The sequence below is a fragment of the Protopterus annectens genome, chromosome 4.part0 (assembly GCF_019279795.1).
Source record: "Protopterus annectens isolate FY-2018-M chromosome 4.part0, PAN1.0, whole genome shotgun sequence".
Lineage (NCBI taxonomy): Eukaryota > Metazoa > Chordata > Ceratodontiformes > Protopteridae > Protopterus > Protopterus annectens.
This window is the reverse complement of record NC_056733.1, coordinates 1,494,165,861-1,494,191,016: the sequence shown is the minus strand read 5'-3', so window position 1 is coordinate 1,494,191,016 and position 25,156 is coordinate 1,494,165,861. Positions and strand designations below refer to the sequence as shown.

The 25,156-nt window shown below is 37.5% G+C and overlaps 1 protein-coding gene across 2 annotated transcripts in view; it reads left to right on the top strand.

Moving 5' to 3' along the window:
* CYFIP2 (cytoplasmic FMR1 interacting protein 2) overlaps positions 1-25,156 on the top strand; it is a 2,832,302-nt gene that overhangs the window by 2,010,713 nt on the left and 796,433 nt on the right. For both annotated transcript variants that reach the window (XM_044069335.1, XM_044069334.1), the window contains exon 22: positions 6,572-6,771. In XM_044069335.1, the coding sequence (XP_043925270.1) occupies positions 6,572-6,771 (200 nt within the window). The remainder of the gene's footprint in view (positions 1-6,571; positions 6,772-25,156) is intronic.

Below are 25,156 nucleotides of genomic sequence, written 5' to 3'. Positions count from 1 at the left end.
CATCAACACTCTCAGAGCAAACTTCGCATCTGTAGTGCTCTTTCCTGGCATGAAACCATACTGCTGATCACTAATCATCACCTCCCTTCTTAACCTAGCTTCCACTACTCTTTCCCATAACTTCATGCTGTGACTGATCAGTTTAATCCCTCTGTAGTTACTACAGCTCTGCACATCACCCTTAATCTTAAAAATCAGTACCAAAACACTTTTTCTCCATTCCTCAGGCATCCTCTCACTTTCCAAGATTTCATTAAGCAATCTAGTTAAAAACTCCACTGCCATTTCACCTACACAGCTCCATGCTTCCACAGGTATGTCATCTGGACCAACAGCCTTTCCATTCTTCATCTTCTTCATAGCTATCCTTAGTTCCTCCTTGCTAATCCACTGCACGTCATGATTCACTATCTGCACATCATCCAACCTTCTCTCCTTCTCATTCTCTTCATTCATCAGCCCCTCAAAGTACTCTTTCCATCTGCTCAACACACTCTCCTCGCTTGTGAGTACGTTTCCCTCATTATCCTTTATCACCCTTACCTGCTGCACATCTTTACTAGCTCGGTCCCTCTGTCTAGCCAGTCGGTACAGGTCTTTTTCTCCCTCCTTAGTGTCCAACCTTTTATACAACTCTTCATACCCCTTATCCTTAGCCTTCGCCACCTGTCTCTTTGCCATGCACCTCATCTCCTTATACTCCTGTCTACTTTTTTCATCTCTTTGACAATCCCACTTCTTCTTTGCCAACCTCTTCCTCTGTATACTCTCCTGTACTTCCTCATTCCACCACCAGGTCTCCTTGTCCTCATTCCTCTTTCCAGATGTCAATGCTTTGTATTCAACAATAATCAGAGATTTGGACTATAAGTAAAGCTGTTCACTAGAAAATCAATACTTCTGAACTGTGGTGCTTGGAGAACATCCACGGGCTGCTGGAAGACCAAATCAGTCAGTACTTAAGGAAATAAATTCAGACTGTTCACTGTAAGGTCCGATAGTAAAACTGAAATTCAAATACTTTGGCTGCATGATGTGAAAATAGGATTCACTGGAAAAGGTGCCAGTGTTGGGAAGGACTGAAACAAAAGAAGAGGCCAGCAAAGGTTAAGATGGATAGACGTTAAAGCTTAAGTAATAAGTTATAAACGTAACAAAATGTTAAAAAAGCAGTGGTGGACATGCAGGTCTGGTGTTCTAAAATCCTTGAGATCATTAAGAGCTAGACTCCACTAAATGACTAAAAAGCAAAAAGTTGATGTGAACTCAACAAATGCCACAGCTTTGCCACTTCAGCAGTAAATAACTAAGGTTATTCTGGGACAGAGTCACAGGCTGGCTTAGTAAATGAAAGTTAATTTGCTCATAGCTAGAACAGCTGTTGTTATATGACCAGTGCTGTCTCAGAGTGGACCACAAAAGTATTTGAGTCCATTGGATGCAAACAGTTTACAACCTCGCCATGCAAGTCATGCTTATTCTATATAAGGGCTAAGTGTTAGGTCACTGTATGGTACCCATTTGCATGTGAGTACACTATAGAGAAACACATGCATCTCTCCTTATAGTTAAGTGCATTAGAACTCTCATATTTTGATAAGCTTACATCATTTAATAGTATTAGCTATGGTTTAAAACCTTCAGTCCTGCAAGCGAGTTGATGAAATCTGTCCTAGTAATCACAGAAAACAATGTAGAAGCAATGGTCAGATATCTCTATTCAGTTATTTCTGGAAGTCATTTTGGAGATTTACAAAAGCTAAACATGAGAACTGTTATACAGGGTGGTGGGAAAGGATAATGACAGTTCTTTCACACGAATAATTAATTTAATTCTTGGAATTGAGTACAGATAAAGCAGTGGGGTTTGATGCTATTTATCCCCAAATATGAGAACAAAAACAGTGTGTTTAGCTAGTCTCACATTTGACCACTCTGTTTACAAATCACAGGAAGGATAACGTTTTTTCCCCTTGGCTGGAATACAGCAGGCATTACTTATTCTCACAAAAATAAGAGCAGGGCAGGGGTAGTGGACAGTTTTTTATTGCACTTATAAAACTGCTGATCTCATTTATAAATCAATGAATTGCTGATTTAAATCATGTCCAGTGGGGCATAGGATCTAAAGCAAGATGAATTCTTAGTCAGAATTCATGTCAAGCAAACCTTGAGGAGTCTTTTGCAGCGGATGAAATACAGAGGTATTTATTTTCATTGTCCTCAAGTCCTAATAGTGACAGGATATGCATCTTTGGACCCATGAAAATAGTGTTCTCATCGGGGTTCAGAGATTTGTGCAGCCCTTAGTACCCATTTCATTCTAGCCTTTTAGGAAGTACACATTTTCTCCTAAAGTGCATCGTATGAAGGTTCACCTTGTGTGATACCTAAGTAACAGTGACCCTCCAATAGAAGCTGTTGTCATTTGTTTGAGAGTCAGGGCCACCTGTGCAGGTCTGTATTGTAAGTTCAAAGTTTGAAAACTTCGAATCTCATATAATTGACATCATATGAGCAAAGTTTTCAAATATCAAACCTTTCAACGGAGATCGCTGTAGGGAATATTTCCCTTCTCTTCAAGGAAGTGCGATCTCAGAGTTGGTATATTTAAGTAGTGGGGGTGTGGGGGGTGCAGGGGGGGCTTGTCCCCTGCATAGAGCATTCAGATATTTTTTTTATTTTTGGTTTGTTTATATTTTATGTTTGATGTTTGAAAACTTCGCTCATATGGAGTAGATCATATGAGATTCAAAGTTTTCAGACTTCGAATATATAATATAGACCCCACCTGTGCTGCTACCTTTTTTTTGTTTAGTACTGAATCATGACATCTGTGCTTGATTCCTTTATATTGCTTCAGCACCTTGATTTCTCACAGTTGGAGAAATAAGCTTGAAGCTGTCATCATCATTAACACCCAAGGCTGGATGACAGTAGATGTAATCCAACAGAAGCCTAATTCCCGAGTTATGCCCAAGAACTCCAAGCAGTGACACTAACAATAGTAAGTAAGGGAACTTGAGCATGTCATAAGTTTCAAGTCTGGGGACTACATTTAGGTTTCTGCATTCACTGCCCATGGAATGGCCTGTTTCCTTAATTTGAGTTATCATTCTCGAGTGAGGCTCACCAGCCTTGTTGCCATGTGTGGACATTGATGAAACCAGATATAGGACACTTACATTGTGTCCACAGTTGTGAGCATGACCCAGAGACTGGTAACCCCCACACACACACACGCACACACACATACACATTTACAGACACACCCATATGTTTCTTTTATTTCCCCAGAGGAAGTTGACTGTCCACTGGTAAAGGCTAAACCAGTCTGCTCAGGCTTTCCTATCACTCCCGTCTTGAAACCCTTAGCTTTATGTCTTTTTATGTAAGATTTTTGAGAACCTTTGATATGTGTGATGCATGTTTCTCAGCATGTAAATGCAAGTATTTATCCAGTGCTAGGCCATGAACTATCTTTCAGGTCCTGCATTACCTTTTATGCATACATTTTCTTCCCCTGTCTCTCAGGCCACGCGTGTGTATATTGTTTGTGGAGGCAGGCTGTGCTGCTTATTTCTCTTATGCATGATATGGGCAGTGGAATAATTACAGAGTACTGATTTAGAGACATTTCTTTCCCTCTAACTTGAAATATTTAGCCATTGCTGAGTTTGAAAAGATTGAGGTGCCAGTCACGTAGATCAATAGGTCCATAACTGTCTTACTGTTTTGCCAACTGTCCTTATAGTCCATCCTTCATGGAGGCCCTCAAATTCATGAAGATCAGTTTTGGAATGATCAGCTGGCCTTTGCCTGTGTCAAAAACAGGTTTGAACAGTTACACAGGGAAGGGTGACTCAGGGGAATATGGTTCTGCAGTTCTGCGGATTGAAGACTTTTAGAAGGCCAACATGAGAGTTCAATGGAAGAAAATGCCTTAAGTTTTCTGCCCAGTGAAGAGATCCCTTCTTAGTAACCAACTGACAGTGGTAGTCACACAGCTGTTATTTTTTTCTTATTGCTTTTCCAAAGTAAGATATATTGACAAGTTCTGGATATGCTCTGTCCGCATTTTTTTTCAAGGCATTAAACACAGTCCCATAAATAGCAATGGGTTGCTTCATAGAGAATATTTGTATGTGGAAGTCATACTGAAGGTGAGAGCATTAGAAGTAGTGAATCACCCCAATCACTTCTGGTTCCAGTCCTCTTCAACATTTCTGTCAGTAGTGCTGCATAAAGTCTGCAGCAAAAAGCTTATCTCATTGCATATGAGACAGATACCTGCAATAAAGACTAGGGTCATAGAATGAGAAGAGACTTAGCAAGGTTAGCGTGGTCATACATGTGTTACAGTTAGTTTAATTGCTAAATAATACCCCCAGCTAACAAATAAGAGAAAACATCATATTGAGTATGGGCAAACATCAGAAAATTAAACAGACAAAGTGACCTTAGCTTAATAATATCAGATGGTAAATAGTGTGTAGCAGCTATATAAAGAGTCGGGAAGTAAAAGTGGTGAATCTGGGGGGTACCCAAAGAGATGTATCACTAGGAGAAAATGAGAGGTTATTATTCCTTTTTACAGGCATATAGATAGACTACTGCTTACATTTCTGAAGACCACATTTGTGTGGAAGAGTGCTAGAAGTACATATACTAGTAATGTAAAAGATTACGATTGGAATCAGGTTGCCGATGGTAGACATAGATGCCAAGAAATTCCTCTCTAGAGCTAAGCTTGGGAGGTGAAGCTTGGCATCCATGTTGAGAATGCATAATTCTTTGTTACAACTGGAAATCTATACATGTCAAGCAGAGGGCCTCTTTGGCCCTCTTCAAATGGAACCTTGATGATTGGATGGGAGAAAGGAAATTCACTCTGGGGATCACATCAGTCGCTCTGCTAGACAGGGGTCCAGGGAAGTAAATAGTGTGGGAAGAAATAGCCAGGAAATTGTTATGGCTAGACTTGTATAGGCCCTAGGGCCGATAGCCTAGTATCAACCTATGAACCTATAATCATAATTCTTTGTAGTGCACCAAGATTTATCTTTTCCATGTACTACTAGTTAGTCAAAAATTGGATTAAAAAAAAGTGTTGTTCTGGCTTTGAAAGCTATTAAAGAAGTAGGGAAGTGGTTGATTCCTTATGCATTCCATAAGGGAAACAGTTTAATTCAAACTTTGTGCGCACTTTAGTAGACAGCAAACAGAACCTGGAGTTGAAATGAAGCTATTTTGTGCCCTTCTGCTGCTGTTTTCTGGTCATTGTTGTCTGCTTTTAGTGCTTACTGGATGTTAATGCCTAGAGGGGTGCGTAAAAAAATTGTTAAGCACCCCTCTAAGCATTGTTGAGGTCAGGTCTCACTCTGTAGCAGCACTGAACCAGGATATAATTTAGCCTTTTTTAGCATAATTGGGATGCTGCATACACTACAAAACAAGGTCTGCAGCTTAAAACATATGAACAGAACAAGTGGAATACATGGGAACAGTGGCTGTGATGGGCACATGCAAGTACCTTGGAAAATAAAAAATTTCAAGAGACAACATTTTTCAGTGAAGGAAATATCCTCATATAGTGGTCCCACAGTTAGTTGCTCACTCATTTTAGTGTAATAACAATGATTGCTTAAGAAGGCTGTCTGCTGTTTTGGAGAAGTTCTTCTTGCTCCAGTGTCGTATGACATTGAAGTTGGTATATGTTTGTTAAGGGTGGGGTTTGGGGATCCATGGCAGCTTGCTCTGACTTGGGAAAAATGTTTTTAATCTGTGCTTTTAGAATGAATGCTATTGCAGGTTTCAATTGATTGTGATTACCAGAATAATTTCTAAATGGTCACATTCCCATCTTAAATAGTGTGAGCAAGATTGGGGGGATTCAGCCCCAGCAACATTTAGAAAAACATTGTCCCGTTAGGGTAATTGGTCCTCAATGAGTAGTTATTCATTCTGGAAACAGTTGAAAGGTGGTGATGTTAAGAACTGATTTTTTTCCCACAGGGGAGTGGAAGACATAATACGGAGTAACCTCTCTGATGAGATTTTGAAATCAAAAATAGTGGTGGAGTTTAGGAACATACTGGATATACGTAGCATAAATCTTAGCCATTAGGGAGGATGATTGTTAGTGGATGGGCTGCCAACTAGTCCTTCTCTGTCATCTCTTTATGTATACATTTCTGTGGAGAGTTTAAGCTGTTGAAGATGCGGCTTACTGACTCAGATGATCTTAAACATCTGATATTAACCTAAGCATCTATGTGACTCAACTTTCTGTTTTGTATTTTCAGTAATACAGATGTTGATACTTACCTACCTTCTTGAACCTACACCTCCAGCATGACAGTAAGATGCAACATCACTGAAGGAAATATCCTCATATCCTTAAGGAAAAAACAATAATAACAATAATCATAATAACCACTATTGTTTATAGGTCTGAGTACAGTGGGTTACTAAACATGTATGTGAAGAAGCAATGCAGGTAATAATGGTAGTTATAACCTGTAGACTTTTGCTAATGTTCTGTTGTATAATTTCATGGTTGTTTCTTCAGGAACTTGAGTGGCTACTAGAAATAAATCGTCTTACTCACCGTCTGCTGTGCAAACACATGACTTTGGACAGCTTTGATGCCATGTTCAGGGAAGCCAACCATAACGTCTCTGCACCATATGGTCGAATTACTCTCCATGTCTTTTGGGAACTGAACTTTGATTTTTTGCCCAACTACTGCTACAATGGATCAACTAACAGGTGTGTATATTTTTATAGATTCCTATCTGTTTCCACGCTCAACAAACTAATTCTGACATGTAAGGGCCACAAGTCATAAATTTTGTCTTTTGATTTTGTACTTCTACCACTTATTCAGTTTTGCTAAACAGTTATAATATTGTACCATTATATGAATAACTTACGATGTATGATTTTGATGCATTTGTTTTTTTTTTTTTTTTTTTACCCTGGTTTTCAGTGCATAATGGGTTCTGCTCAGCTTTACAAACCTGGCTAATAAAGCAAAGCCAAGCAAACAGGTAGTTGATTAGAGAGGTCACAGAAAGAGAATATTTATAAACTGGAAATTATTAACCATTGTTTAGGATTGATATTTTAGGTGTGACTTCTTGGGAAGTTTAATAATAGTAAGAATGTGCATATGCTGATATTACAATGGGAGTCAGACTTATGTTATATTTAGAGGGGCTGTACTGACCATGTGCCTTTCCCTTGATATGCACATAGAAGTGTCCAGACCCTTGATTTACCCAGTGGTCTTGATCTGCATTTCATCAGACAGATTCTGTTCAAACATTAGCAGTGTTTGAGTGATGTTCAGTGCATCTAGTGGAATTCAGTTTGTGGTTTCCAAGTTCTATGGGTTGGTGATCATGGATATTTCAGTTTGGTAATGCCTGGTGAATGTCTTATTCTGAAACCCATGAAAATGTGACCTGTATGTTCCTTTCGTCCTTACTGAATATATAGAGAGTGACTGGGAAGTCTTTAAGGTAACTGAATATATAGAGTGAAGCACACTGAAGGTATAATTTGTTAAAAGCAAAACAGCAATACTTTTAATTCAAATTAAACCTTAACAATTCTGTTCTCACAACACCAGTACTGGTCCTTGTGAATCAAATACTTTAAAATTTAGCGCTTTCATTTCTGACTAATCAGAAACTTCTTCAGAATACATATCCATTCAAAAATGGAAAATATATAGTCAAATAAGTCACGCCTTCAATCAACAATCACTCTATCACAACCAATGGAGAATAGGTAATACATAAGCCTATTCATAAAAGAAATGAAGCCTTAAAAGACATTTTTTTAAAAACTACATGTGGATTCAAACTATATATACACAAGATTATAAAACAATGCATATAAGAAATATTGAAACACGATAAAAAACATTTATCTCTCTAGTGCTTTCAATTTAAAAAAAACATGTTATAGACAGGGATTCATTCAGACCAGGCCATTCAGTAGCATTGGTCCTGATTTTCCATAATGTTTCTTGTTTTTTCTAAGTTGAGTGTCCAAGGGTCCCCCCCTGACCCTATATTTCATCACCTCAATAACTAAAAACTTGAATGAATGGTCACTAAATTCTAGAATATGTTTAGCCAGAGCATTTGTTTCTTTCTTATTTTTGATGTCCCTTAGATGTTTGTATATTCTATTTTTTAGCTTCCTTTCTGTTTTTCCAATACAGAATCCTTTACATTTGTTACAAGTAGCACAATACACTACCCTTTTCGTGTTGCAGTTACATTTATTGTTTAATTTCACTTGTATCCTATTTATACTGAATGTGTTACCCTCAAGAATGAATGGGCAGTAGTGGCAAGCTCCACATTTTCTCATACCTCTATTCACTATATGATGCTATCTCTCCTCATATGTCTCAAAAATGTTCTTTAAACATCTCCCCTTCCTATATACTATAATGGGCAATTCACCCAATTTGTTATGAACATCTTTATTACTGGATAAGACCATCCAATTTTTATATAAAATGTCCATAATGGAATTGCTGGATGCATTGAATGTTGTAATAAAGGCTGTTTTAAAATCCCTTTGTTCTTTGTTATGAGATGTTAGAGTTGACAAAATCCCTCCCTCATTGTTCTCAGTTGAATTAGTAACCCTCTCTAATCCCAGAGGGTAGATGGTCGCATTAATTTGAGAATTACTGAGGTGGTTATTGTCAATGGGGTCCCTCTTCCTAAGAAGCGGTTTAAAATACCCCGTTTCTCTTTTGTTAATAACTTCTAACATAACATCTCTGACCAACCTAGCCGGATATCCCCTGCTCAAAAACATTGTTTTCAAAACATCGCATTCATTTAGAAAGGACTCAAAGCAGGATACTATTCGTGCAGCCCTCACAAACTGACCCTTTGCAACGCCTTCCTTTTGTTTGTAGGGGTGCCCGCTAACAAAATGTATAAGGCTGTTAGAATAGGTTGGCTTTCTGTAGATTTCAGCCAAAAAACATTTCAAAGTGGGATCTTTAATCAATTTCACATCCAAATAAGCAATTTAATTATGATCTATCGAATGGGAAAATTTCAAAAAGCATGTTGACTCATTAATATATTTGATAAACTCAGTAATCATGCTTACAAGTCCATTCCAATAAATAAAAATATCATCCAAAAATCGCAAATAACTTTGACGATAGCCATAGTATGGGGAATTAACAAGACATCTTTGTTCCCATTCTAACATTACTATGCTAGCATAAATACCACCACATGGCACCCCCATAGCAACCTCTTTTGTTTGTAAATAAAATTCATTTTTAAACAAAATGAAGTTTTTCTTCAACACTGTTTCTAATAGTTATTCTAATGTATTAATAGCTCTTTGTTGTAAACCTTTTCTTAATAGGAAATCACAGAACCATTCAAGGCCTATACTATGTGTAATGGATGTATACAATTCTTTCACATCAGTAGTGATAAAAATGCCTTCCATCAAAATTTCATGCCTATTTATTTTGTCCAAAGAAATCCCAAGAATCCTTCACTATAGTCGACTCATCTTTCAATAAATTATTTAGTTTAACATCAATGAACTTAGCAATGGGTTGGGTTATAGACCCAGTAGAATCAACTATGGGGTCTCATGGGTGGATGGTCCAAATCCTTGTGGATCTTGGGGAGACCAAAAATGGTTGGAAATTTAGGGTAAGCTACACTCAAATAATTAAATTCCTCAATTGTAATACTATTTTCAATAAACAGATCATTTAATTCATTTTTAATCCTTCTATGTGCCCCATTTACTTCATTCAAGGACACTGCCGTATACGTATCACTCTTTAATAACTCTAACATCGTTTCTTGGTAAAGAGTATTATCCATGATTATAATCCCCCACCTTTATCTGGTTTAGTAATTCTTACAGAATCATTTCCTCTAATTTTATTCATACTTGAATTTTCAGCTTTACTTAAGTTACCATTTCCATACTTGATCTTTACATTACAGATGTTAAGATTTGCACTGGCTGTGACTAGGATGGACAGGATTAGGAATCAGTATATTAGGTAGTCAGCTCAGGTTGGACAGTTTGGAGACAAAGCAAGAGAGGCAAGATTGCGTTGGTTTGGACATGTGCTGAGGAGGGATGCTAGGTATATTGGGAAAAATATGCTAAGGATGGAGTTGCCAGGTAAGAGGAAAAGAGGAAGGCCTAAGGTAAGGTTTATGGATGTGGTGAGAGAGGACATGCAGGTGGTTGGTGTGACAGAGCAAGATGAAGAGGACAGGAAGAAATGGAAACAGATGATCTGCTGTGGTGACCCCTAACGGAAACAGATGAAAGAAGATGATGATGATGACCACCCTAGCCCCACTTAATATGCTTCCCCTTCAAGAGGGCCAACGCCAGCTTTCATTGTTCTCTCCCTTCAATCCTCCCATTTGACTCGTATTCATTTTTCCAACCCTCCCCCCACTCTTTTTCACTTCAAACTCCAGGTGGAATCTCTTCCAGCATAATTTGTCCTTGCTAACCTCTTTTCTGTTCCAGTGTATGACTACAATCTCCAAATCCCTTATTTTCCTTTCATCTCAAGGCATATTGGTTCTACTCTGTTCTTTTCCACTGTTTTAACACACATTCCACTTCTCTGTTTTTGGCCTTTCCTCTTTTTTTTTTCCATTTTTTCATAACTGCCTTCTTAGTTAATGTCATAACCTTCCCTTTCTGCAAGCACAGTGGAATTCCTTCCTCATACCCTAACCTTTACAGGTTGTTGGAGAGCTGTCTTGCTTTGGGACAAATGTCCTTCAACTTAATTTCAGTTTCCACTCTGAGTGAGTCTAGAGCCATACATTTCCAATATATTTGTATCCAAGTTCCTCTTTCTTTCTTGCATCTCCAACAACTCTCTGCCACTCCTCTAAACATTCTTGCCAGCCTTACTAGTGTATAAAAATAATTATGCAAACACTTCTGTGTGAATATTTTGAATTTCCTTACGTTAGATCCCTGTATGGGAATTTTCAGGATTTTCTTTCATTATTCTCGTCTCTTCTTATATCCTACCCTAGTTCTTTCTCCCAAACATTTCTTTACTTTTCTTTTTTTTTCCTTCTTCTTCTTCTCTGTCAGATTCTGATTAATCACTATCAACCATTCCTTCGCTACTCTCAGTAATACTGTGGTAGGTCTGTCCATCTATTTTCTGTCTTCTACTTCCTTTATTATCTTTGCTTTTCTAAGTCATGTCTTACCTGAACTTTTGATTTTCTCCATTTATTCATCACTGCTTGCTAGTCCCATACCAGTCTCTACTCTAAATCATATTCCACTTTTAACAACTGCTACTGTTTCATCTTATCTCCTGTTACATTCTGCCACTGATATTTTATTTCTCTTTTGCTTCCTCCTCTAGTTTCTTATTGAAATGTCAGCACTCGAAATGCTGAGTGCTGAAAAAAAAAGACTGAAAACCCAGAGAAGAGTGAATCTTGAAAATCACTTTTTTCCTTAAAATTATTTTGCAAAGGAGCAAGACCCATTGCACCCCCACACCATCATGAACATATATATAAATATACCAACTCTGAGATTGCCATAACTTGGAGAAAAGGGACTATTCCGAGAAATGGCATCTCAGACTTAGTAAAGGTAAGTCTTTTGGCCATTCAGTCATCATGTTTTGGGATAAGCTTTAGCAGGTCCCAACATTTCAAATGATTACTTCCTCCTCCAACTCCAACTTACAGCTTCCTTCTCCCTCTCCTTCCTTGATCATCCTATGGTTAAAATAAACTCCCTCCAATTTTTATAGTCCTCTGTCCTTCTTGTATTCTGAAAGGTTTTCCGCTCATTTCTTGACCATTTAAAAAATAATCTGTCTCCAGGGGTTTCTAATAATAGTTCAATAATGTCATCTGTATGCAACCTCTTCTTTTATTTTATGAAAATCATGTCCTTTCAGTCTGCCAGACATTCACTATCGACCAGTCTCAAGACATTCACTACAATCTCCGCCTGAAAATTCTTCCTTAAATCTGGAACCTTCCACCCTCCTTCTTCCTTTCTTGCCATCATAGTTTCCCAATCCACCTCTGCTTTACCCCCATCCCAAGTGAATTCCCTGAACAGTTGTGTTACTTTTTTTCAACAAATTATCATCTGCTATTTTTCCAAAACTCTGTCCTGGCATAACCTGTGGCATAATAAACAGTTTCAAAGTTAGCTATCTTTGATCCAAATCTAGTTGTAACCCTCTCCACTTTAACAGTTATGTTTTAACCTTGTCTACTGTTTTACTGTATGCTATCCTTAATGATTTTTCTATCATAGAGCCTAGCCATATACCCAGATAGCTCATACCTTTTAACACTGACCTATTATCCATCCTTTGTCTTGCTTGCTCTTCTTTCTGTCTCACTCTTACTATTTTTGTTTTCTCCTGATTCACCTTATATCCCGAAATCTTCCCAAAAGCCTGTAATATTTGCCAAATCCTTTCCTGATGTTGTTCCCAATGAACCCAAGTCAGTAATATGTCTTCAGTGTATAGCATTAGCTTTTTCTCTTGTGTCTCCTGTTTGTATCCTTTCACACTGTCCTTTCTTATACCCCTGCTAGGGAATTCCATGTATATTGCAAACAGTAAGGATGAGAGGGAGCACCCTTGTCCGGTCCTTCTCTTTATCTTAATTTCCCCTGACAAAGCCACCCTTATTTTTACTTTGTCTGTTGCCTCCTTGTAAGTATTCCATAACATCTTTACCCATCCTCCGGGCAAATCCCATCTTTCTGTTAAAGTAAAAAAATAAGTCCATCTTACCTTATCATATGTGTTGTCATCCTCTAAAGATGCTAATGTCAGTTGCCGTCCATTCTCTTGTACATCTTCCATTAACAACAAGCTTCAGATTGAGTTATCTGTGGTTCTTATTCTGTAACAAAGCATGTTTTATGTAACTGTTTCACAGAGGACACTATTTTCCCCAATCTATTAGCATGAATCTTCATAAAACATTTATAATTATGATTTAATATTGATAACAGTCTGTATGACTATGGCGTCTTTGGATAATTGCCTTTCTTATAAATAACCACAATTAGAGCCTGCTTCCAGGAGGTTGGTATCTGATTCCCTACAGGTATACCATTGCACAATGTAGTCCATCTCTTGTTAAGTTTATGTTATAAATATTCTAAAATTCTAATGGTAGACCTTCTGTACCAGAAGATTTCCTCTTGGCCATCCTCTCCCACACTTCCATTGCTTCTTCTGCCATTATCAAATCTACCAGTCTGCTACTGTACTCTGGGTCAATCTGCCTCTCTTCTCCTGTTTCCCTAAATCTATATTCTTCTTGTAACTCTTCCTGTGGATCATCTTCCTCTCAATATAAATAAATGCTGATAATGATCCTTAAATCCCTCTAAAATTTCCTTTTACTTCACCCTAACCTCTTCAGTCTCTCCAGAAAAAGCTGAAACACTCCTTGTTCAACTTCTGGTTGCCTTAATCTCATTGCTGACATCTTCACTGCTTTTGAAGATTTTTTTGCAAAGATTTTTCCACTGTGATTCTTTTCTCCCATAATCTTTCATCGTGTTTTTGTTGAATTATTTGCTTGATCTCTCTTTTCCTCTTACTCCTTACCAGGAAACCCTTCCTGTTGTACTGTTTTAACTCCCTCGTCTCCTCCAACAAATTATGTTTAATTCTTTCCCAATCTATTTGCTGGTTCTCTTTTCTTTTGCAGCTCCTGCCTGACTGTCCTCTTTTTATCTTTCCATGTATGCATTACCATTTTCTTCCTTTCCCTCCTCCAGTATCCTTTTCAAAAAATATTTTGTCCAGTCTTTTCCCTCTTATCTTCCATGATGAGAGATTTTTGCTCCCTAGTGTCTAGCTAAACCTTCCTTTACTTCTCCTTCCAACACTACTGTCATTACTGCATAGTCTGAGGTGTGCACAGACTATACCTTAGTCATCATCACTGACCACTGATTCTCTTTCAAGTTAAAAGCTTTATCTGTTATTGCCCAGCAGTTATGTTTCCCAGAATAGCAGGCAAAATTATGTCCTTTCCTTTATACCCCTTCTATCCTCCATACATCTATCCATCCTGCTATGTTTATAAAGTTTTCCAGAAATTTTCCTTGCTTGTTAACCCTCTTTGCTCTTGGACACTTCTCTACTTTATCTCTCCTTATTATGATAGTCCCCCACCACTAAAAGCACCCTTTTGAAATTTTACTATTTCCTTTACTAGCTCTTTCATTTTTCATACTAATACTAACTAGAATATAAAGTGTCACAATTGTCCCATAGGGCTATTATCTTTGCTGTCCCTCTTCTTATACAGGATTCTATCTCTCTTAATCCTACCAAATGTATCACTGACATTCCAAGAGTCAATTTGAATATTCATCAAATTGTATGTTCTTATATTCTTCATCCTTTCATCCTCCTAGTCCACCTCTCTCCAGGAAGTGTGATTTTCTGTCATCCCCTGTGCTTTTATTTTTATTGTCCTCATATTGAAATGAAATTCCACACTCAACTGGTGTTTTATGCCCCCTTTCCCCAAAAATAGCTATATACATATATACAGTCTCCTCTTTCTCACTTAGAGTTCACTCCTCTCTGAATCAGAAAAGCACCTCACTTCCCCTAAATTCTGTCATTACTATGAACGCTATTAGGGTGTTCACCTTGATCTGCCTGAATACTTCTTTCATGTTGCGTTCATCACCTTCAACTGACCATTACTGCTCATTTCACCTATGTCAGTGTTGCACTTTTTCCCTCTTAGTTTATTGAAAATACTTACCTAATCTTAGCATCCCCAGTCCGATCAGTTATTTTAAATTCATGTATATGTATCCTCTGTACTCCTCCTTAACTCTCTTCTTTAGTTACTCTAGGTAAAATTAAAACATTTTCTACGTAAATCACTCTGTCCTTCTTGTCTGTCTGTATTCTTCTTCCTCCCAATGTCCTCATCTATCTGTCAACTTAAATAATTTTCCCTCTAATAATCACTACCTTGTAACCCTTACTTTCCCAACTTTTAGCCCTCATCATTAACATTCCCCTGCCGTCTTGTCCATCACCTTACCTTGTCGCTCTCCTCATACATAGTCTTAGTCTTTCATTAACTAAAATCTAATATCTGTTTCCCTTTCACCTGACAAACAACAAAGTATTTAAATCCTGCACTGTATCTAGGAGTTGCCTGTAACGTACAGCATACGTTTGCACAATAGTCCCTGTCAATACCACCTTCTGCTACCAGAAAATCCTTACAGTCATGTAATGGTGCTTTAAACAGTTTCTGTTTTCTCACTCTGTTTAATGTGTATCCAAATTAAAACATGAAGGCCAATGGTTGTTTTTGGGGTTCCTGTCAGAACGACGAAAAATCAAAATCTCGAATGCTCGGATGAGCAAAAACACAGGTAATTGAAATCGATATTGTGAGATCGTGGTACAGTGAAGATTGGAAAATTTGCCCTTTCCTCACTGTAGTGCGATCTCGCAGTTGGAATATATTTGGGGCCCCCCCCCCCACAATAGCGATTTCGATTATCTGCATTTTCACTCATCCAAGCGTTTGAGATTTTGATTTTTCGGCTGTGTAATATAGACCCTTGTTTTTGGTGCTGTTAAATATCCCCCATTTGGTTTCCATTTGGCATCAGCCACATGTCTAGTTCTGCTCAGAGTCACACCCATCATTACGATCAAACTGTTTAATAGACCAAATTTTAATTTCTACTTGGTCTCCCTGCCGTGTGTTTTTCACTCGGTTGCTCTCTTAAAAGCACTCCTAGTCTAATAAGAGTTCCTATACTCTTTCTTGACCCAGTTCAAATGCAAGTCATGTAATCTAACAATCCTTGTTAATATGAACACCACCCCACCTCCCCCCGCTTACTTCCCACTTGTTATTTTTCCTAATGTCAGCCATGCTTTATGCAGTCAGTACCCCTCTTTAATTTCAGATATCTTGTTCTGGACTCTCATTTTATTTTTCACCCCAATTCCTGTATTGACTCATAAGCATCCATATTAATGACTTATTAATTTAATATCTATGCATTTAATAATTATACGCTAGAGTAACTGAAGAAAAAACATAGAAAGAAAAAAAGCAACCCTCTAAAACGTCAATAAAACATCTTTTACTTGCCACTGCATCATCAGTAACACATATTTACTTCCCACTGTCTTTTGCACTGCTCACCCCACAAAAACAGCAAAAACACTGGAGAACAAGCCAAACAAAAATTCCAGTGTAACCTCTAGTGCATGCTTTTTAACTAGTAATGAGAGTGGGTAGTCATTATAGATAATTGACAAGCCTGTTTGCAGCAAAACTAAAGAATATACAAGAGTGGACACACCATCTACAATTCAAATCCATTAATTGTCTCTAATAACTGCAGTCAATATAGGAGTTTATGCCTCCCTCATAACCAGTTCACCCAGTCCGAAAAAGGATAGAATTATCCTTTATATACCTGTTTCTCAAACAGTCACTATTTGTCCCTTTGCAGTGCACGTTTCCTTCTTTGGTGCAGTATCTCTGCTTTCTAAAAAAGTGGAAAATAACCCATCTCGTTTATTGCTGCTAAGCCACCATTTTTCGATCCTTCTTTAGGGCTCACTGCTCCATCTTGTTGTCAGGGACCTTCCATGTCACTCTTTTGGTAAACTGGCTTTGCTAGCTAATGTAATGCCTATGCTGGATTGTTAGAAGACTTAGAATGTCTTTGCAAATGAATCCTCCAGGTAGCAAAGTACAGTATTATCCATTTTATGTTTCTTTCCTTGCATAACTGGATCATTGGATTAAAAGTGGTTCTCTTCCTTCTGGTCTCGTAAGAAATACTTATGCTGCCACTACCATTAACTTCATTCTTGACACCCATAAATGGGAGAGTAGCTACACCACCATATGTTAGGTGGGAAATCTAACATTGTTGGTCTTGAAGGCATAGAGGTTTCTCCCTGGAGTCTCCATACTGTTGTGTGCCCTGTCTATCTGAATTTGTGCAGGATCCATCTCCAGCCACTCCACTAATAGTTTCTGTATAGCTGTCTAGCAATCATCTTTTTCATGCCTTTGAGGAATTCCTATCAACTTTATGTTTTTCGATCTTGCTGTATTCTCTATATCAACATGCTTCCTAGTCTCACCTCCATTGCTTCTAAACATATTTTCAGCTCTTCGTTTTTCTCATTTGATCCCTGAAAGGCATATGAATGGTCATTTAGTCTTTGTTACATATCATCTGGCCTTTTTTCATGCTGTAATAGATTTTCTAGTCTGGATTTAACTTCTTTGATCTGTCTCCACATCGTTAAGAGAGACATACCTTTTGCAGTGGCTGCTCCTCCATGATCATATGTTGCTGAGTATAACTTTTTTCACTTGGCTTCCACTTCTTTTTCTTCTGTCCCATTCAAACAAAACAATTCATGCACTATTTGAAGGCAAAGTTTTGTTTTTCTTTTTGCAGACAGATGAGCGTTGGTGATTGAGTCTATTCAGGTGCCGCCATAGTGGAAGTCCAGGTCTCAAATTATTTAGTACAATGTCACAAACTTCCTTATAAACAGCTTAATGTTTAAAATGTGAAACTGTAAAGCAGGTTTACATATTTTATGCAGTCAAAGGCAGGAAATATTTTTCCATTTAACATATATATATATATATATATATATATATATATATATATATATATGTGTGTGTGTGTGTAGAGATCTTTATTTGTTACTATTAGATCCTTGTAATACAAGGGCAGTAATGACAGGTCATCTTTTTTTCAACACTTATCAGCTTTTCAGATTACTTTACAAATTTATGCAGTACAGAATATGTGACCTCAGATATAGACACTGGAACTGGTTTATTCTGACTGCTCAAAAGAAATGCAAAGTAATTTTCCCCTATTTATAAGAATCCCTTCTGTTACTGTTGGAATGAAGAAAAGGATAAGGAGTGAGCATGGCTGATCTTCCAAGAATCAGACCCCTAGTTTTTGCATTTTCCTTATCTGCTTGCACTATACAGGTGAGAAAATCCTCAACTATATGACTGTACTCATATACAAGGAGGGTAGATGAAAACTGGATTCTGTACTTTACAATCACATCTACATTCTAAATTCAAATTACTGTACCTTTGTGAAATCAGGACATGACCTAATTAAAGACCTCAATGAACTACTGTTTGTTGGTAATTATGTTTTTTTTTTTTATTCTAAAGTAGAATGTCCTAAGCTAATCTATTGTTGTAGTTTATCTTATTCTGCCTTCAAAATCAGTGTATCTTAACCTCCCCAAATCCTGGGCTTCTTATCTTATTAAACAACTAGCTTTGCATTTGGTTGATAGCAAATTCATATTTGAGGTTTTAGTTATTGTAACATCCCAAACCACATTTAACTGTAATACAATATCCATATACAAATACATTTGTCATACTTTCAGCAAGTGGTCAAGAGGTAAAACCAGTTAGGTTGCTAATAGAGGTGAGGCACATCACTTTACATGTTGTTGTGTCTTTTGGCTTTTCCCGGTTAGGGGTCGCCACAGCAGAACTCCCATATTAACCATAAATCCCTTCTTGATTTGCCTTTATGTCTTGCTCAATATAAAACAATATGTGGAAATCACCAGCTCATATAACATGTAACTCTGAGAATGAAATGACAGTAGTTTATTCAGTCTTTACTAATATACGGAGGTTTTAGGTCTTCAAATAAATTATATTAATTCAGCTTGTTTTTATATGGAACCTGGCATTTCTAGATGACATTTGTTGTAGATTTATTGCTTAGAGATGCATTACATGAGAACTCTAACATGCCATAAAACATAATTAAAGTATATACAGAGACAAAAAATAAGGGGGTTGTTGAATACATATTTGCTGTTTTAGGTCCTATTATTAGGCCAGATGAATATACTAAGCATTTTATTTTGTTTAATGTTTAAACTGAAGCTACTGTTTCTTCCAACCCTCTCATGGACAAACAATATCCGTAACGTTGTTGTAAGGAATTTTTCCCAAAGTTATTTTGATCCGTTTTATTTTGATCATGGTCACTTGAAAACATTAAGGGCTCAAGTCCCATTGCTTATGTAAGGGAGTACTTTTTTTTGTAAATCCCATGTATCATGTGAATCATATCTTTTTTCCATGCAGCTTCAGTATTGTCAACAACTTTGGTTAACTTGGAGGCTTTAAGAAACAGTGTCACCCCCCCACCCCCACCCATCCAGCACAATAAATAATATCAGCCATAGGCAGCACCTGTGCAACAATGTGTGATTTTAGACTGGATAGTTTTAAGGCATATCTTTCATGATTTAAACCCTTGATTTTTTTAGTAAGAAAGCAAAGTTGCCAACTAAGTAGTGTCAGCTGTTTGGCCAGTTGAATGTCAAAGGGGACAGTATACTCAATGATCAGCTTAATAGGTGCTAAATACAATGGAATAATCACATCTCTGGACCTGGGCACCATGTCCTTACAAATAAGCTGTGCAATGAAAAAGGACTTTCTTACAGTAGTAGATACATAGTGATCAAAGGATAGTTCACTGTCTGCATAGGTTCTTGGCTCCCAGGATTGTTTTCAGGGGTGTGTTATTAATGGGATAGTTGCATAGGATGTTGTGCTTGCTGAAGGATACTGTCATACATTGTTTGGCACTTAGTTTTGATGCCAGCTATTTGTTGAGAAAAGCCTTCATGTCATGGAGGATCTTGGTGTCCTCTGGAGAGTTAATAATGGCCCTTGTTTATAATCATCAACAGACCTGATCAGTCATAAGTCCTTAAAACTGGCTTTGACCTTCAATAAGTAAACATGAAAGAGGAATGGCCCAAGGGCATAGCATTGGAGTACACTGCTGGTGATAGGTCCTTTAGAGGAGATGGAGCTGCCTACCCTAATTATCTGGCTTCTGTTTGTGAGTCAGTTTGTTATCCAGTGAGATACATGGGGATTGACATTTAGCTGGGAGAGTGTACTAACAATACTTTTGTGTGGAATAATAACAATTGATGTAGGACTGGTAAAATAAACATTTTCACATTCAATATATGTGGCACACTGCTGCAGTCAGACACTGTTGCAAGGAATCTAGGCATCCCTGTTGATAATTCTTTATCTTTTGACCTTCACATCTCCACAGTAGTTGGAAAGCCTTCTGTCTGGTCATTTAATTTCCAAGGGCATCTTTAGTAGATCCGATAATGTTGATTCCCCTTTACTCATATCACATCAGACATCTAAAGTCTAAGGATGAAAGTGCTTATCAGAAATAGTTTGTTGGTGAAAGTGACACAAATCTCTATCTCATTTTTTTTAATATCTTGACAAACTCAAGAGGTTAGGTACAAACCCATATGTCACCCAGTGGATAGCCAGCTGGCTCACAGACAGGACCCAGGAAGTTAGAATTGAGGAGTCCACCTCTACAAAGAGGCCAGTCACAAGTGGAGTCCCTCAGGGATCAGTCCTTGGACGGCTTCTTTTTGGCGTTTTCTTCTCAGAAGTCAAGGCCAATGTCATTTGTCTCTAGATAACTAAATTTGCAGATGATTGCAAATTAGGAGCTGTCATTGAATCTCACACTGGCACAAATGTTCTCCAGGAGGGGCTGACACAGACAAACAACTTATGTCAGAGCCATGGACTAAAACTAAATGCCAAGAAGTGCATAATAGTATCCTTTGGGAAGTCATCCATCCCTAATAACTATCATATTGACAACACACTCCTTAGAGTTGACCCAGTAGTCAGGGACTACATAGATAGTAATCTAGCCTTTGATCATCACGTGCCCACAGTAGTGAGGAAATCATTGTATGTTGCACAACTCATAAACAAAGGTATGACATCTAAGTCCAAAGAAATCATTGTTCCACTGTATTTTGGCATTCATCAGACCTATCATTGAGTACAGTGCCCCCTTTGGTATGTACCTAACCAGGCATATTCAACAATTGGAACGTCCACAGAGGTTCCTCACTCAAAAAATACAGGGCATAAGTAATATGTCCTATGCAGACCGCCTCAAGGCCCTATCCCTGTATTCTTTCTCTTACAGGCTTTTGAGGGGCGATCTATGCCTGGCATACAGGGCATTGTTAGACCCCACTCTGATGGAGTTCATTCATATCCACAAAACAAACAGCACCAGAATTACCCGTTCTAAAGAACCTTGCCTGTGATATAAATAGGACCTGATGGAGAGATAGGTACGTATCCCAGAGACTACCCCGTCTATGGAATATGCTCCCCATCCATGTGAAGCAGAGTTCCTCCCTAACCCTATACAAGTGCAACTTGGACAACTGGATGGGAAACTGGAAATTCATCCCTGGTTTGGCACCTATGTCTCTAATGGACAGAGGTAACCTGTAAATGGTTCATCTCCCAGGCCCATGCTTACACTTATCAAGGGTATCAGAACTTGTCAGAGATTTGGGATGCATGGCTAGTCTTAAAAAGGCCCTTGTGGTTGTTAGCCTGGTAAACACCTTTGAACCTATGAACCTATAATCTCAGGTATATGCTAGTTCTTATCTTACAGGCTTATGGAAAAATTGTGTTTTTTACCTGAAATTCAAGTACTGGCTGTCTCCATTCACTGTAATATTTGCTTTGATTTGCGCAATAAATTTGCATTTGTGGAATACATTTTTCAACTGCAGCTTCCTTCCACCAGTACTATAGTATCATAAAATTAAAGTAAGAGACTTAAGCCAGTTTTACCTCAAAAATGAACCCATCAAGGGTTATTTTAAACTTAATCATGAATGTAACAATAGTGATTTTTTTCAAGGATACAATGAAAAAAAAGATAGATTTGCTTTTATGTATTTAATTAATAAAATGACTTGTACCAAATAAAGCTTCTGTTTGCTTTATTTGTGGGATAGTACAGGGATGGATTAAGGGGGATATTTGCCGTAGGCCCCGTCCTATAGGATCTCCCACTACTATGCTGCTGACTCAAAAAAAATGCAGGAACTTCCTTTTTTTTAATTGGTATGAATAAAAAACATTCCTTGTTAGTAAGCACATCTAAGAGATAATTATTTGGCTAGTACTATGACTGTACTAGTCAAATAATTACCCTGGAGCTTCCCATTAAAATTAATGGGAGATTTAACCCAGGAGTGAGAAGTCATTATATTTATTTGCATGACTTCTCACCAGTACTCCATGAACATAATAACAGAATGTGGGTAGCTAACTGATGTCCTGTTACTGTACACTCTGAACACCTGCAGTTGGTTGCTTTTAGCAACTGATCACAAAGCTTTCCTGGCAATCTCTAGTCATATGAGACTGGGATGGTTTTCTCTTACAGTTATTTTTTAATAATGTATATTATACTTTTGCAGGAAGCCAGATAGATCTGTTAGCAATGATAGTAGAAGATCCAAAAACTAGAATGGTGGTACAACATGACAATCGAAGCCGACTGGATAAAAAAGCTTTATTGTAGTAACATCCAAATAACACCCAAGTAAGCGCTTTTGTGTTATTACTAACACTTCTTCAGACTTTACATTCTACATTCAAAAATTAATTTAAATACCCTTGCTCTGTTTAAAACAGCCAATCAAAGCATGTTGTAAATTTAAAGAAACATTTCATTTTAACCTCATATTAAAAAACTATCATAAGGTGAAAAACATCAATTATATCAAATATGTATATATACATATACATACAAAAACATTTGCATATGTAAAAAATACTTAAAAAATATATATGTACATTCATATACGTGCATAAGAAATGTGTATCCATGATAAAAAATATAAATACACACACACGTATATATATATATATATATATATATATATATATATATATATATACACACAACTATACATAAAAAAGTTCATATATATATATATATATATATATATATATATATATATATATATATATATATATAGTTCCCATAATGTTCCACAACACTGAGATGTTCTTTTATGGTTATATCAGGTACAACATAATATCATCTGCAAATAAACCCAACTTTTCTTGAACAGCATACCAATTATTTCCTTGAATTTTGAAGTCCTTTATTTTCATTGTCAGTAGTTCTAAATGTAATGCAAATAACAAGGGGGAAGGGAAGACACCCCTTCCTGGCTCCTCTGTTCAGACACAAGTTATCAGTGAGGAACCCTCCCACTTTGATTTTTACCTTTGATCCCTGATGTGTCCCTCTAATTAACTTTATAACTGCATTAGGAAATGCAACTGCTTCCATTGCTCTACCCATAAAAATCCCAGCTTACTCTATCAAATGCTTTCTTAGCATTAAGACCCACCTGCAAAATCATTATTTCCTTATGTTCTGCTTCCCTCTGGATCATCATTGTTCTATTAATGCTGTCAAATATTTGCCTCCCTTCCAAAAAACTACATTGATCTATATCTGTCAATTGTGAAAATACCTTTGCCATTCATTATTTTAGCCATTATAGACATAAACACTTTATAATCATGGTTTAAAAATAGAAAAAATGGGCCTATATGAGGTTGGATTAGATGGGTCTTTACCATCTTTAGGTATTAGTCATCACAGCTGTTTTCCGGGATATTGGTGTACCTCCTTCTTTTAAAATACTGTTAAACTAAACATTCTAGATCTTTATCACTTTCTTCCCTCCTAGCTTCCAAACTTCCACCAGAATACCATCTATTCCTGGAGACTTTCCTCCAGATTGATTATACTTCACTATTTTTATCTCATCTCCTCCTCTCTTAACTGTTAATTCTTCAGCCTCATCAACCTATAACCTTGGCATATTTAAGTCTTTCAAAATAGTATGAAACGTGTTGCCATAATTTTCCCATCTATTATATATGACAGCTTATTTAAATGTCTATTTCCAGCTTTTGTGATACGTGCGCCCATTAATGTTTGGCATGTTAGTCCTTTAAACAGTTTTTTCCTTATCATCAGCATTAGAACCTACGTCACATTTTACAAGACTTTTTGTTTTAATAAAAACCCTCAGACAAAAAAAGCATTGGAACCTATGTCACATTTTACAAGACTTTTTGTTGTAATGAAAACCCTCAAAAAAAAAAAAAACACTCCAAGAATACCCCCATAAACTGTTAACTTAATGCAAGCAGACAAAACTATGTACATCTTCAAAAATGAAGTTTAATTCTCCTAAGAGGAACAATTGTCCCAAATAGCCCGTTGTGAACACAAGCCTTAAGTAACCTAAAGTTGAAGTTATAGGTTCATAGGTTCATAGGTAGGTACTAGGCTATTGGCCCTAGGGCCTATATAAGCCTAGCCAAAGGTACCCTGGCTTTCGCCACCCAAGAAAATTATTTTCCTGTGCCACTGTCGAGCAGAGCCACAGAAGTGATCCCTGGGGTGAATTTCCTATCTCCCATCCAATCATCAAGATTTTTCTTGAACAGTGCTAATGAGGAGCTTTGTTTGATATAGATAGATAGGTAGTTTGTTGCAGAGTATGGGAAGTCTCTGGGACAGGAATCTATCCCTCCAGCATGTTCTGTTTATTGTGGTGACAAAGTTTAGGTCCCTAGAGCGTGTAGCTCGGATGGATTGGGATTTATTTAAGTGGAGCATGTCTAAAAGCTCTGGGTTTGACATAGCTTTGTGTGTTAGGCAGAGATCGCCACTGAGTAGGCGATATGCAACGGAGTAAAGCTGCAGTTTTTTGAGACGGTCTGCATAGGGCATCTCTTTGAGGCCAGTAATCTTCTTTGTGAAGTATTTCTGTGGCCTTTCCATTTGTTGTAGATGTCTTGTGAGGTACATACCAAAAGGGGCATTGTACTCTATAATGGGTCTAATGAGTGACGAACAGAGGGGAACAATGACCTCTTTTTTCCTGAGTGAGAAACCTTTTGTGATGAGGTGTGCCACATAGAAGGATTTCCTGACTACTGTGGCAATGTGATTATCAAAGGAGAGACTACTGTCCACCTGTGTCCCAAGGTCTGTTATCACACTTTCGGTGTTAAGTAGACTACCACCTATGTGGTAGTTCATGGGTACTGAGTTTTTACCAAAAGGAATGACAATGCACTTTTTGGCATTGAGCTTG